Below are 14743 nucleotides of genomic sequence, written 5' to 3' on the forward strand. Positions count from 1 at the left end.
GTATTACTAGTACTACGTTGTGTTCTCCAAATAAGATTGAGTCCGCGCACCTTAATTTTGAATTGAACCGTGTATCCAACTCGCGAGTGCACAGTCATGCAGTTGAATACAGTGTGCATTATGAGAGGATTATACAATCATTATGTAATGATAGTAGCTTCCACTCCCGGTTATCAAAATGTAACCGATGTGGGGTCGTCCAGCGAGACCGACACTCACGAGTCACGCGGCCACGAATTTGACACCGAAAAATCCCATGGGTCATAAAATCCACGAGTCACGCAGGCATGAGTTCGACACTTGGCAAATCAGTCCCATGAGTCCGACACTAGGCAATCAAGGCCCACGAGTTAAGGCCTACGAGTTCAGCAAAAAAAGCAAAAGTAAAGCAAAAAAAAAAAAAAAAAAAGCCCACGAGTTTGACACTAGGCAAAAAGGCCCACAAGACCGACATTACATCACGCGGCTTAATGTGTCGGTCTCGTTAGCCTTGTTTGCTTAGTGTTGAACTCGTGGGCCTTGTTTGCCCAGTGTCACATTCAAGGGCCTTATGTGCATAGTGTCAAACTTTATATGGTTGTGTGACTCGTGGGCTGTATGATTAATGTCAAACTTGTGGCGTGCACCCGCCGATGTCAGGCAATGTGGAAACATTTAAAAAGCCGTCATGCGTTTGTTTTCTCTTCTGTCTATGCCAAGTCGATTGAAATATTTTTGTCCTCTGATTCTTGTTAGGGTTTGCAGTGTATTACCCATTTGCAGATGAAACAATAACTCAGATTTAGTACTTGAAAATAACTCCAAAGTGTGAGTTAGGGATAGAAACAACCAATGTAAAAATGTTAATCAGTATAACAAATGTTAAGAATTGTTAGATATACAAAATGTGAATATTTATAATGAAATAAATTGTTTCTTGAATAAACCAACCATAGTTATGGTTTTTTGACAAAAAATAATCATAGTGATATCTCCTTTATATTATTTTAGGCTTTATTGCCAAATTTTCATATGTTTGGATGTTTTGTGATACAACTGACCTACACATATTTATTATGCATCAAAAGTGATAACTCGAACATTTTTTTTTTTAAATCTGTGTTCCCGCAATGGTAACATATTAAAGGTCCTGTTTACCTTTGGGAGCAGCGATTAAAAAAAAATCAAGATATCACATTTGATGCATATATGTAGGTCTGTTGTATCACAAAACATCCTACCATATAAGATTTTCGCAATAAAGCCTAAAATGTAAGGAGTTATCAGTATTTTTCTCAACAAACCATAATTGTAGACGGTTTAGTCTGGTAACATTTTTATCATAACTATTGTTCACATTTTGTGTATTTAACAATACTTTACATCGATTATACGGATTCAGATTTCTACAGTGGTTGTTTCTATCCCTAACTCACATTTTAGAACTATTTCAAAGCACTAATGCTGGGTTTTTGTTTCATCTGCAAATGGTAAATTATGCCTTTAACCTGAGAGGTGGTGATCAAAATGTCTGGTTCAAACGTGACGGTGTATGAGCACACAACATAAATGAATGCCTCGTAATGAGTACAACGCGTTCGTAAAGAAAGTATTTATTACGCTAAAACAATTACATGGCTCTTACTACATTTTTCACTAGCATAATTATTGACAACGTGAGTTAAATAATTTATACCAACACATCTTCCACCAGTTATACACTCTCGTCTACATGGCTTGCGTCATACGTTCATTATGACGTAGACAACAATTCCCAAAGTGTATTCAAACTTGATAAAACGACTTCGAGGCCCGAAACTGAGTTGCCGTTTTCATCCATAGGCCTAAAGAATAACTTTCAATGACTTTATTCGCCACTTTAAACTTGACCATCGATCTCTCCGTACCTGATATTCTTTCTTTTTTTTCTTCTTTTTTTTTCTTTTTTTTTTTGGGGGGGGGGGGAGGGGGTAGGTTCACTTCAACAGTTGATATATCTTATAGGTATACTATGATCTCAGTATAGTTAAGATATTGTCAACATAAAAAGAACAGGGAAATAATGTCTGTTACTTTCGAAAACCGTGGATAATCATTGTGATAAACTTTATATACATCCTACACTTTACCATGATTACAACTCACGTAAAAATTCTAAGCATGATTTGTTTCAATTGGTATTTTTTTTTTTTTTAGTATTTATAACCAAAGACCGGTTGCATTGATAAATCTATTGACATTTAGGAATACTGCGAATGAAAATAGCGACAAAAAGTGACAAATCATTGCTAAAGGAAGACTATACTGTAAATCTGCTGATGACAGCTGAAGTCACATGGCCAGTTGGATGTCATTCTAATGTGAAACAGGACGGAGTATAAGCTACGACTAGGTGGCATTTAGATTGTCATATTTCGTTCGTGCTTTAAGTTATCGTACTAAAAGTTTGTGCCCATCATAAATACACTGTAATCTTTTCTCTTCCAATTGTTTTCTGATAAATGGCAATCACGAAACGTTGACAACTTGACCAAAAACGCAACAGGGTATATCTGCTCAGAGTCCTGCAGACTAAGAAATCATCGGGTTTTATTAGCAGCATATAATGTTGACCAAATCTTGACGTTTGAGTTTTTCCGTCTGGAGGTGTGCGAAGTTCAACTTTCAATTTTTTTTTTCTTTATGAAGACGAGTGTGGCTTTTTATACATTTCAATCAGGTGTCAATTAAACCGAAATTTCAGTATCGGGCGTTATTGCATAATAGACTACCTACAATAGTACCTTACAACGACAACCAATCAGCAACAGAAGTTTCTTCTACTTGTTCAAACAGAATCGAGGGTATGATCAGTGAAAAGTGCCCTCATTAGTCCGCTGGTCGAATTTTCATTTCAGTGCGTCTGAGGGAATAATAGTAGCCGCGCCACTGGTACCAAACGATTCCCGTGCCGTAGCTCTCCGATGAGCCCCGCAGGTATTCCCCATTGAGCGAGGCGTAGAAGCAGCTGTTGTACCACCACGCACCGTGATACTCCTTGGCGCAATTCTTGCTAGCCCAGTTGTCATTGTCGCGGTCCTTGGTCGTAAAAGGTTGGCCGCTGTGCGTCGTAAGGGCATCACCTGTGGGTATCGAAATCAGGTGAGAGAAAGGTTAAAGAGAATGAATCATGAATGATTCACCGTACTACGACAAAGATGGATAGAACGAAAAGATAGGGACGAAACCTAAAGGAAAATAAGTGGAATATGTCTCTTGAAACGTTTTAGGAAATGCTTTGAATTAAGTGATCGATATTACATTGACATTATGTGTATCTTATAAGCATGAAACAACAGAGGCGCAGACCCAAACATACACATGCATGTACATGCACACAGGATTAAGCGCAGCAACCATCTTATGAAATGTTTATGTTGACACTGCCACATCTATGGAAAAGCTAAATCGAAAAAAAAAAAGAGAGAGAAAAAAAAAACTAGCAATATAGATCTAAATCGTCAAAGGATTTTCGACATGTTTTGGACGTTAACAAAAGAAAAAATAGGTTATGACTTTTACAAATATATCGCTTCTACAAACAAAAAAAAGATTAAACAAAATACATCCAGTATAGTCACTTTCTTGGTTTCTACGTCTGTGTAAGGAGTGCCACAAAGAATGTTATTTTCTTCTTTAGTCTTTCTCACTCTTAGTGGCTAATTCCTATCATACAATCATTCTTATAAAAGCAAAACATGTCACTGAACAAGTCCTTTTTGGTTTTGTTTGACAGAATAATCCTGACTTGTCGGGATAGTGAAAGAAAACAAACCTACGTCTCAACCTACATCCGGTTTAACTTGCTCTACAATTCTCCATGAAAGACTTAAAACAGTTTAAAAAGGTTATGGCAGTGTTTGGCTTTTGACTTTGACCCTGAAAATCCCACAGAGTTGAATTCCAAATGACCCTGTCCCGTAATGATTGTGTTGTATCCTGCCTCAAATACCTGTCTACCTCGGTCGAATTCAGGACAAATCAAAACCAAATAGATACCTCTTGACTAGCTCGTTACGGACTCATACTTCACCAGTACAGCATCTAGTGAGTCATCGAATTTTGATGTATTTGGTTCATGGAGTTTTTCTTTACCTTAAATGATTGTCCCTTTTTTTTTGGGGGGGGGGGGGGGGGAGGGGGTAGAGGTAGCGTGGAGTTTGTTATCCAAACTGTAGTATAAGTGATTTTATGCTGTGCACAGTATAAGGCACGTAAACAATCGCTGTTTTGTCAGAAATATACGCCATGTTATACTCCAGGAATTCGATTACTTCCCGCAGAAATCAGAAGCATCGCGTTTATTTTGAAAGAGACAATGGTAAGCATGAGCCGGAGGCGTAGTTACACTGTTCAAATTTACTCCCCCATTTCCATTTTTGGCGCCCCCGAGCGCTACGATAGGTAACGCGAAACGCCACGTATACCGAAGCAAAAAGTGGTTATCAATGAAAGCCATTTTCACAGCACGCTCGCGCCCTCCCTCACACAGACCAACGGTGCCCACTGCAGAGCAAACAACAACATTATTTTGTTATCATTTCACGAGTTTATTTTGCAGATTTCTCGAACATTCTTTGTTTGAAATGCATGCCAAGTAACACAAACCTTAGCCAGTTTCCCTTTTGCACGCCCTGAATACATCTTTTCTCTACCGCTATATTTTTCACATAGATTTTTTTTTTTCATTGTAAGGAGGAGGACGCCATGTCAAGGGAACATTATTTTTCTATGGCATGAATAAGCTGCTTGATAATAACTGGAAACAGAACCCAGTAATAAATTTATGTGTTTAATGTGCAATTTCATTCTTTATGGCGTAAAGGCCGTATAACGTCATCACATAGAGATCATAATATGATATGGATAATGGCTTAGGAATTGTGCGGTTGTTTTGCTGTGTACAGTTGTAATTAGAGAGAGAAAGAGAGGTAACTTATCAATCATTGTCAATATCTATAGCCAAAAACATAATTATGAAGAACAATGTAAATAGTTTAATAATACCCAGCTCTACCTTGCGCTTCTTAATCAAAACTTTGGGACAGGAAAACATTTTGATAAAAAGAGAATGAGAAGTCCATCAGAAAATGTTAAAGGGATAGTACAGTATTGGTAGAGATGAGAATTGGGCTTTTAACTTTTTGCGAGATACCAAGAAAACACTTATGATAATAGTACAGAGCATACCACTTTAAGAGGAATTCAAAGTTTATTTGATGAAAATCGGGTTTGGAATGAATGAAACATCCAAAAACAAAGTAAAACAAAGCGATCGTAATAAAGTGTGGGTCCCACACTTTATCAGAATCGCTCTTTTTTGGATATCTCATCCATTTCAAAACCAATTTTCGTCGAATAAACGTTGAATTCCTCATAGAATTATGTGCTCTTTCATATTTCATAAGAGGTTTCTCATTATCTCATCCAAAAATGTTAGAAACCTGAAATTATGTCTCAACCAAAACTGTACGATCCCTTTAAACGTATAACTATTTTCTTTTCTTTTATTATATAAATCTCATCCCCTGGACATAACGAATATGTTATAGATAAATAAGCGAATCCCGATGGAATCCCATTTTCTTTGCCCAATTTTTCCACTAATAAATATATTCACTTCTGGTCAGTTTTCTTCTGTTTGCGTTTGTTACATACTCAAAAAGCTGCATCACTTTGGTGATCCCTCGCATTTATCCCCAAGTTGAATTGTCCTTTGATCATTTTCCACTAGTAGATCAATATTAAAATAGGTATGACTGCTTGTGAATTTATGGGGAATATCACTTGTATGTTTTTCTTTTCCGCTCAAAACATTTCGTAAAAAACATAATTGCTATATATCAATGAACACAATAGACAAAGTGAATGAGTTCCTTTCTAAGCTGGAGTACAAATTCAAGTCTTCGTTATTTTCACACAATGCGAAGGCCAGGAGAATAACGTGAGGGACGTCTCTGTATTAACGAGGCAGAAACAGTTTTTGAGCATCTCGTAGGACGCCATTTTGATCATTTTCGCGCCATTTTTACTGCTTATAACTGGCTTATCATTTGATTGATCTCTCCACTATTCTCACTTGGTCATTATTTCTGAGTCAATGTCCTGATTTACAACAACTCTTTTATTTGGATTTTTGCTTTGTTGTTGTTGTTGTTGTTGCCTCTCTCTATAATGATAAATTGTAATCTGTCTTGCTTCTAGCTGTATAAATTCTGGCATGGTATATAATTATCGAATTTCCTCTGAAATTCTTGTGGCTAGACGGAACCCCAAAAGGTATAGTCTCGGCTGAATGACTTTTGTTTATCTGTTTTTGCTCCATTAACTCATTCAACCAAATATCTGTAACATTGTTATTATTTCTGTGAAGAAGAAAAAAAAAAACCTATAAATGATAAATAGTGTTTACGGTATTTGACATTTATTAGTATTCCGCACACAACTTACGTTTGTTCACTGCAAAAAGTCCTGTGTTAAATAGTGAACACCGAGCTAGTGTTAAATTTTCGGTGCTCATTTATGGTGTTAAATTAACACCTCCGGGTGTCATTTCCAAATTTTAAACTGTTTTTTGAAGAGTTTCTTAGTAACTGCACTTCTTGTTGATTTTTAATTTAAACAAGACGATCAAGAAATTTACATTAAAATACTAGATTTTTGAAAAAATGTGAAAATAAATTTACACCACAGTAACACCAGCTGGTGTGGTCTCTTATTGAAGCTGGACGGGTGTTAAACCATTGATGTTAACACCAACAAATATCAAATCAACACCATGTGGTGTCATTTTTGAATTAACACCAGTACAGTGTCAAAATAACACCAGGTACAGTGTCAAATTAACACCACGAAGTGTCAGGTGAACACTTTTCAACACCATCACAGTGCATTTTCAACACCTGTGGGTGTGGTCCTTTATTGAAGTTTGATCGGTGTTAGATTTAACACCCGTGGTGTTAAATCTAACACCGATGTTTTTACAGTGTTTGTGCATTTCGGTAATATGCGTACGTTATTGCTTCTTGTTTTTAAATTATCGGGCACCAGCACAGGGTGGGATTTCACGGAGCACGCGAACGATTTGCGAAGGACGCGAATGACAAAATCCAACATTCGGAAGAGTTTTTCTCCGAATGTTTTCCGACAATGAAGCCGAAAACTATTCTTGCGCAATTTGTGCGAAGTTTCCAAGATGTATGTGCGAATGTCGTGTGTATCATTGCTGAAGTACAGCATGTTACGTACACGAAGAACACGCGACGGAAATGCGAACAACGAAAAATTTTCAATAATCATGGGAGAAAATGTACCCAAGGAGAGGTGGAAGCTGTCTTGAGTTGACTTTTTTTCTTTCCCCTATTTCTCCTTTCTTTTTCTCTCATCTCTCTATCGTGTGCTTGCCTACATTTTTCCCCCTAGGACGTATCTCCACTAGTAAAGCATTACACTTTTGACTTTTTTTTTTGCAGTTCCTCCAACACATAATCTCCATACTTCAAATGAAATTTTACATACTTTAGATTAATTCTAAGTGTATTCTGCGATTTTTTCTTTGTATATCAAACATTTCTTTCTCTTTGCTAGTCTTTAATTTCTTTTGTTACTATAGTTGTTAACAATTGTTTGATGTTTAGGTGTATGCTACGATTTTTATTTGTAGAAAACGTATAGGTTATACATCCCCCAAACGTGCGCTAAACGTTCGCGAGAATGTCTCAAAAGGTACGCGAACAGTTTGCGATTAAGTCGTAAAATGATCGGAAAAACATACGCGAGACATTCGCGTAACATACGCGAAACATACGCGAGACATTCTCCAAAGTTTCGGAGTCTGTTTGGGGTTTCACGAACATTTTGCGAACATCGCGCGTGTCTTGCGAAGGTCTTGCGCATTTGACGAGGCTTTAAAGACACTTTCGAGAACAATTCACGAGCAAATCACGACCAAGTGTGCGGAAAAGGTTCGCAGAAAATTTCAAACTTTTTTGAAATCATCGCCGAAGTAAAAACGACATTCGCAAACAATTGACGACGCTTCCGAACCCTCACGTTCGTTTGGCGATCTTTTGCAGACCAAAATGCGAATGCTAGATTTTGCCATTCGCGACCTTCGCAAATCGTTCGCGTGCTCCGTGAAATCCCACCCTAAGCATCAGCAGGTATACACTAGTTATATATCACGTATGCACGCGCGGTGATGTGGTGGTCGCGATTAGGTGCACGAAGAGACGAAGGGGCCAGATACACATTGCGCTGCATCTATTCACATAGCGATGTAACGTAAAATCTGGTAAACGATTTCGTACGTAATATCGTTCTCTTGATGAGTCGGGAGGATTTTTTTCTTCTTTTTTTTAAATATTTGATATAATTGATATATTTTTGATATATGTTTATGAAGCGCGTATCTGTCCTGTTTTGAAATGTTTGAAATGCCGTAGCCTGAAAACTTGCCTTTTGAATAGTTAGTCAACTTGAGTTCCACTTATCTTGTGACAATGTATCACAAATCTACTGCAGTAGGTATTTGTGCTTGCATGTGTAAAGACTTTTTTTTTTTTTTGGTTTTTTTACATGAAGGTTCGTCAACATCTGCGTGAATCTCTTGTCCACAATCCCATGGACAGAAGAAACAAAAAAGATACTAAAAAACACGAAACCACACACGGACGCACACAAACGAATACATGTACGCACAAAGTAAACAAGGTCTGACTGTCTGAAGCCATGATTGCTTGCTCTAAAAGAGAAAACATAGTTTTTGTACGCCTGCAGAACTGTCAAATTTCGCTCCAAAGTGTACACGTATGCGTAAGAAATGTGTGGAATAACGCTGTAATAACAAGATATTCTTGTTATTCGAGTTATCCCTGAGACCGAGTTAGGCTGGATCCTTCTGGAATAAAAGTCGGTATACCAACTTTTATTATCCTACACTTTTGATCTCAAAATACTATAAAAAAAAAAACCCAACAACTTATCATCCCGGCAAATCGCGTCAATCAGGTAAGTGTCTTGGTAGACTCTTTCGATATATTGCAAGCAAAAATGAATAAGTGCAAAACGGGTTCTCAAACCTTTACCAGAACTAGGTCCTATGTTTTCACTTTAAGTAGGTTGCATCATAATTCTTTAGCATTTATACTTAGATTCAAACTTTCATAAAAATTAAAGAATGACTGCAATGTTCTGTATGTTTCCAAATATTTATTGTGCATCCTAGCTGGATATTATGCATCACTTTACTTTGTTATATTATCTGATGTATTTTTCATTGAGAAATATGAAAACAAGTTGAAAGTGAAGTCAAAATTTGTTACCAGCAGTCCCGTAGTACGAGCCGATTGTCAATCGATAATCCTCGTTCGCGTCTGACACTCTGAAGATTCGATACTCAGCGAATTCCGTTCCAAGGTCGAAGTCCTCCAAGTCAATGCGAAGGTGGTATTCATCTTGTGACGTCAGACGATGGATCTGGTCGTTGCCCAACCAGAACTCGCCGTTCAGATCCCCGAATCCCCTTCTATAGCTGGCGTACCCTCTGAAGAAATCGACTGATCCATCCTTGCGTTTCTGAAACACCTGTCACGTCAAGAAGAAAAAGGCACCAAATTCTATTTCGTTAGGTATTGCCTTATCAAACATGAATTCTCATTGTTGTATTGTATCGTATTTTTTGAAAGGGATGGGACATCTAAGGCGTTATTCTTCTTTAGTCCAAAAGTAAACAATCTGAGGGTGATACTATCAACATACGTGATACACCTGAATGCCAAGTTCGAATGAAATAAGTGAGTTACAACCAAGGTATTGCTTTGTAACTGTTCATCTGCTCAAGGTGTGCTTTAACCCTGAAAAGACGGATGAATGAAAGCTGCGTCGTCAACCCTATACCGATTTAATCTACACGAAATTTGAAGGGAAATATATCCAAGGCAATGGCAAGAAGTCAACGTGGGTCCCTTGGAAAAACTATCCGAGGTCGTTCACAGCCGAAATTTCGCAATGTATTACTTTTTATCTCTTTTTTATTGAACGATTGCTTTTCAGTTTGTCTGTTTTTTGATTGTTGATCTCTATTTACATGATCCACTTTGCAATACGTGCTCGAAGCCAGTTCAAGACTCAACATTCTACAACGACCGGATTATCATTATATTTTTAAGTTCGAACTACTGGAAATCTTTGAAAATTTGTGAGTAACACTGAAAATTTTTTTTCTGTCAAATATATTTTGCATCCGTCAAGATATGATATCAGATTATCTACGCTTGATTAAAAATTTGCAGAACAATTGCCTAGCAGTACCTTCGAAACGCCTGTATATAAGGAGATGGCACACATATGTTATTTTTTGTTCATTTGTTTGTTTGTTGATGATGATGATAAACAGAATTTGTATAGTGCCGTTTGTCTGCAAAGAACATTCAAAGGTGCCCCGCTCCAACAATACATCGCACATTATTCACAAAGTTGCTGAAAAGGATAGGTAGGGCTTTAGTTCAGATTTGAAGGTTTCAAGGTTGTCGCAATTCCGAACTTGGATTGGTAAAGCGAGTTCCACAGAAGTGGGCAACAAAAGAGAAGGCTCTATTCCCGCGTGTTTGATTGTTTGTAAAAGTAAACAAATACGGGGAGGGGGGGGGGGTACGTCCTGCTTCAGTCATTCGTGATGTGGGCTTTTCATTGTGGTCACAACTAAAATTGTTTATCACATGAACTGCAATAACTTTCACAAGTGACTCTTTCTAAGCGAGCGCCAGCTGACGGCAAGACCAGTAAGATAGTATAGTAGGCGGTCACGAGGTGTCAGCCCATACTCACCGTCCAGCCGCCGCCGTCGGTTTCCATGTCACAGTAGACCTGAAACGGCCTACCCGAGTCCAAGGTCTGGATCGTGTAGACCCCGCTGGTAGTGGCTCCTCTAGATAACACCTCGGAACAGTCCTTGGGTAGCGAGATTAATGATCCTGGATTATTCGTGGAAAGCGAGAGGAGACAAAAATTGACACGTATATGCTTGTAAATTGGCACCATCAATTTTCATCCTCTGTTTTGGTCCTCGTGTTCTTTACGTCGATGTTGGGCAATTTGTTAATCAGTTGCAATTAATTCCAATGTTTGCGTACACTATATTTGTTTGAACGGTTGCATCGTGTATCGGTAAGAAACCAATAAACGTTGTTCATGTATAGTGACCAGATTGATAGCGATGACGTTACAGGTTAATTCATCTTCCTGTCGAAGTTTGTGGTCCAAGCGGAAGGTTCACAAGAAGCATAGATCAGATAAGCGTGTTGAAAAGGCCTAAAGTGATGGTGTAGTATTGGTGGAGATGAAGATTGAGTTTTTAACTTTTTGAGAGATACTAAGAAATCATTTACGAGGACTTTGATATCTCATCCATTTCAAGACCAATTTTTATCAAATCAACGTTAAATTCTTCTTGAATATTCATAAGAGGTTTCTCATCATCAACCTCGACTCAACCAAAACTATGACATCCCTTTAAAAGGTCATCGACGCCGGAAAGTATGGAAAGTTTGACGAGCACTTAGACATTAGTCAATAAAAGTCAGCAGAGAAAGCGGACAAACATAGTCACGGTATACGAGCAGAGCGATTTCACAGTTGGGTATATTCGCCAGGAAATCATGTTGTTAACATTCAAACTTGATAAGAGAGGAGTCCTGGTCATAGCATCAACTGCAACCTTTCAACTGGATTCTAAGTACTGAAATATGTTTTGCACCGACAGGTGAATTGAGAATCCTAGTGGTGTATTTGAACGAATTTAGTAAACTTATCTGCTATCGCGCACCCCATTTCTAATCAACGATTCAGCTTAATAGAATAGTTTACTCACATCTTCATATTCAATGCACACTTTTATAACAAGGTCTTGTTCCCCAAAACGAGAAATTATTTATAATATTATAAATTCTACACGCATAACGCATTTTTTTTTTCATTTTTCTTCTTAGCGAACCTTCGGAATAACGAACCTTATTGCATTTCCAGACGAACGAACCTTCAGATTAACGACCTAATCTAATTTTCCGACTTACGAGCCTTCGAAATAACTGCACAGATATTGGGATTAAGCAACATGTAGGTGTTCGGAATTTGTGTGTTTCGGAATAATGAACCTTCGGAATAACGAACTTTCGGAATAACGAATCTTCGGAATAACGAATTATCTTTGGACATCGCCCGACTGGCTGACATACACAACCGAATCATGAAAAGAGCGTCCAAGTAGTGAAATGCAGCGAGTACACGTACAGCTTCGTGTAAGAGCTACTTCACTGGGTCCTCAAGAGGAGGAAAAGAATTCATAAATTGAAATATACTGGTAAAGTGCAACTGACGACTTATTCAAACCACCAAATCTCAAAAAAAAGAGGAAAAAATGAAAAAAGATGCCCAAGCGCATCACGTATAAGAGCATTGCATTCCCGGCTCACGACACAAGCTTTGATCATCGATTGTGCACAAAACAAAACAAAACGGGAGTGTAGATAAGGCACATACCCTTGGCTGTCGCTTAATTTCCCTTTTCAAACATTGTAGGCCTACATTGTACAATGAATGACATGCAGTGCTTCTCACCCTTTCAGTCGTACATGTTTTGACCCCACTACCGTTCAATAAACAGGATAATGACCTACTTGGAAGCGATATGGAAACAATTGTTAGGATGTCAGGTCGTGTGATTGTCTGCGCTGTGAACTTGGGTTTAGCACACTGCATTAAAAACTGACCATGCAATAAAAACAAAGTCGGACTAAACCTCAATACAATCGGAAAATATTCCTCTGACCTGTTGATCTTTGGGTTGAAAAGAAAGAAATTTCCAACACTTTTTTTTAGTCTTCAGAGGTGGGGCTCCATAAAATTATTACATGCATTGTCTTTACAGTGGGTCCATCAATTATTCGTACATTACATAACTGTTCTCCGCAATGATTTAATTTCGCTATTGTATACCGGGTACTCTGTTCCTTTTACATTATTTTGTTTACATTATTCTTACGTCACAAAACAGATTGAAGCGTATGTCATGCTTTGTCTTAATGAAAATACATTTGAATTGAATTTAAATACACCTCGTTCTGTTTGCTTTATAGGGAAATAGAACAGATAAATATACATGATATACACAGTAGGAAAGTGTAGGAGAGTATATGGTCCAGGTGTTGAACATTTCTGTATTTGTCGTTGAGTAATGACTGAAATGATGATTGTCATCACCATATTCAGCGCATTACAATATTTGCCATGGCATTCTTCCTTTACTCACTCTACCTTGCAAGAGTTGCCAGCGACAACGATCAAAGTCACACAGATGTAAGATTAATCACAAACCGTGCCACTTTACGAGAAATACCTTCGTCATAAAGGCATTACCATTTAGTTGCAGATGAAACAATAACCCAGCTTTAGTGCTTCAAAATAGTTCTATGAATGTGAGTTATGAATAGAAATATCCAATGGAAAAAATGTTAATCAGTATAATCAATGTAAAGTTTTGTTGAAGAATAGTGAGAACAACAGTTATGATAAAACAGAATAAACCGTCTACAGTTATGGTTTATTGAGAAAAATAGCGATATCTGCTTATTCTTCAGGCTTTATTGCAAAATTTTATATGGTAGGATGTTTATTGATACAACTGACTTACAAATTTGGATCAAATGTGATAACTCGAAAAGAATTTAAAATCACTGCTCCCAATGGGTAACCCCTTTACCTTTAACTTTTGTTTTTCTCCTTCTCAAAAACTTCCTCATTATTCCTCTTCTCCTTGCTCCATTTCCACCACCTCATCTTCTTCCACCTTTCCTCCTATTCCTTTCCCTCAACTTTCAAACACATTCATTCCTCACTCGATTATTTTTTCTCTAGTTCCACCAGCTCATCTTCCTATAATTTCCATCGCCTATCCCTCTCCCTCCTCACCCTCATCTTAACTCTTTTCTACTCCTCCCCTCCTCCTCCTTCCAGTCCATATTGTCCAATCCCTCATCGTTCTCTTCCTCCTCTTTCCTTTCTTTCTTCATCCCCTTTTCCTTCTCAGGTCATCCCACGATCTACCCACGAGTCATACAGCCCACGAGGTAGACATTGAGAAAGTGTATGGGTCATTAACTTAGGAGTCAAACAGCCCCAGAGTTATACAGCCCACGAGCTTGACACGTAGTAGAACACGAGTTAGAAACTATTAATCAAGCCCGAATCTAAACATTAGGAAAAAAAAGGTCCGTGAGCGCCCATAAACTCTTATGGGCTTGAAGTAATGATGAGTTCGTGGACCTTATTTGCCTAGTGTCGAACTAGCAGGAATTGTTTGGCTAGTGTCAAGGCCGTGGGCCTTATTTGCCGAGTGCTTAACTCCTTGGCCGTATTTGCCTATAGTGTAGCTTGAGGACCGTGTAGCTAGTAGGCTTATTCGGCTTTGTGTCGAGCTCGTGGGCCTTGTTCACTTTGCGTCTATTGCTCGAGGGCTAATGATATGACTCATGAGCAGTGTGACTCGTGGGATGTGTGTCTCGTGTGCAGTATGACTCGTGGTTGTATGATTTGGGTTTGTTTTACTCGTGGGCTGTATGACTCGGGTCTGTTTTACTCGTGGGCTGTATGACTCATAGGCAGTATGTCTCGTGGGCTTTATGAATCGTGGGCAGTGTGACTCGTAGTCAGTATGACTAGTGGCTGTCTA

The 14743-nt window shown here is 38.3% G+C and overlaps 1 protein-coding gene across 1 annotated transcript; it reads right to left on the minus strand.

The window, feature by feature from the left end:
* Positions 1-2710: 2710 nt before the first annotated feature.
* LOC139740776 (ficolin-1-like) lies at positions 2711-10977 on the minus strand. The gene is made up of 3 exons (XM_071651352.1): positions 10846-10977; positions 9342-9603; positions 2711-3101 (listed from the first exon to the last, which is right to left on the minus strand). The coding sequence occupies exons 1-3, from the start codon at positions 10870-10872 to the stop codon at positions 2848-2850; spliced, it is 543 nt and encodes a 180-aa protein (XP_071507453.1). The 5' UTR covers positions 10873-10977; the 3' UTR covers positions 2711-2847.
* Positions 10978-14743: the final 3766 nt, after the last annotated feature.

The sequence above is a fragment of the Diadema antillarum genome, unplaced genomic scaffold (assembly GCF_040938485.1).
Source record: "Diadema antillarum isolate AM-2024a unplaced genomic scaffold, OU_Dant_1.0 scf00000030, whole genome shotgun sequence".
NCBI lineage: Eukaryota > Metazoa > Echinodermata > Echinoidea > Diadematoida > Diadematidae > Diadema > Diadema antillarum.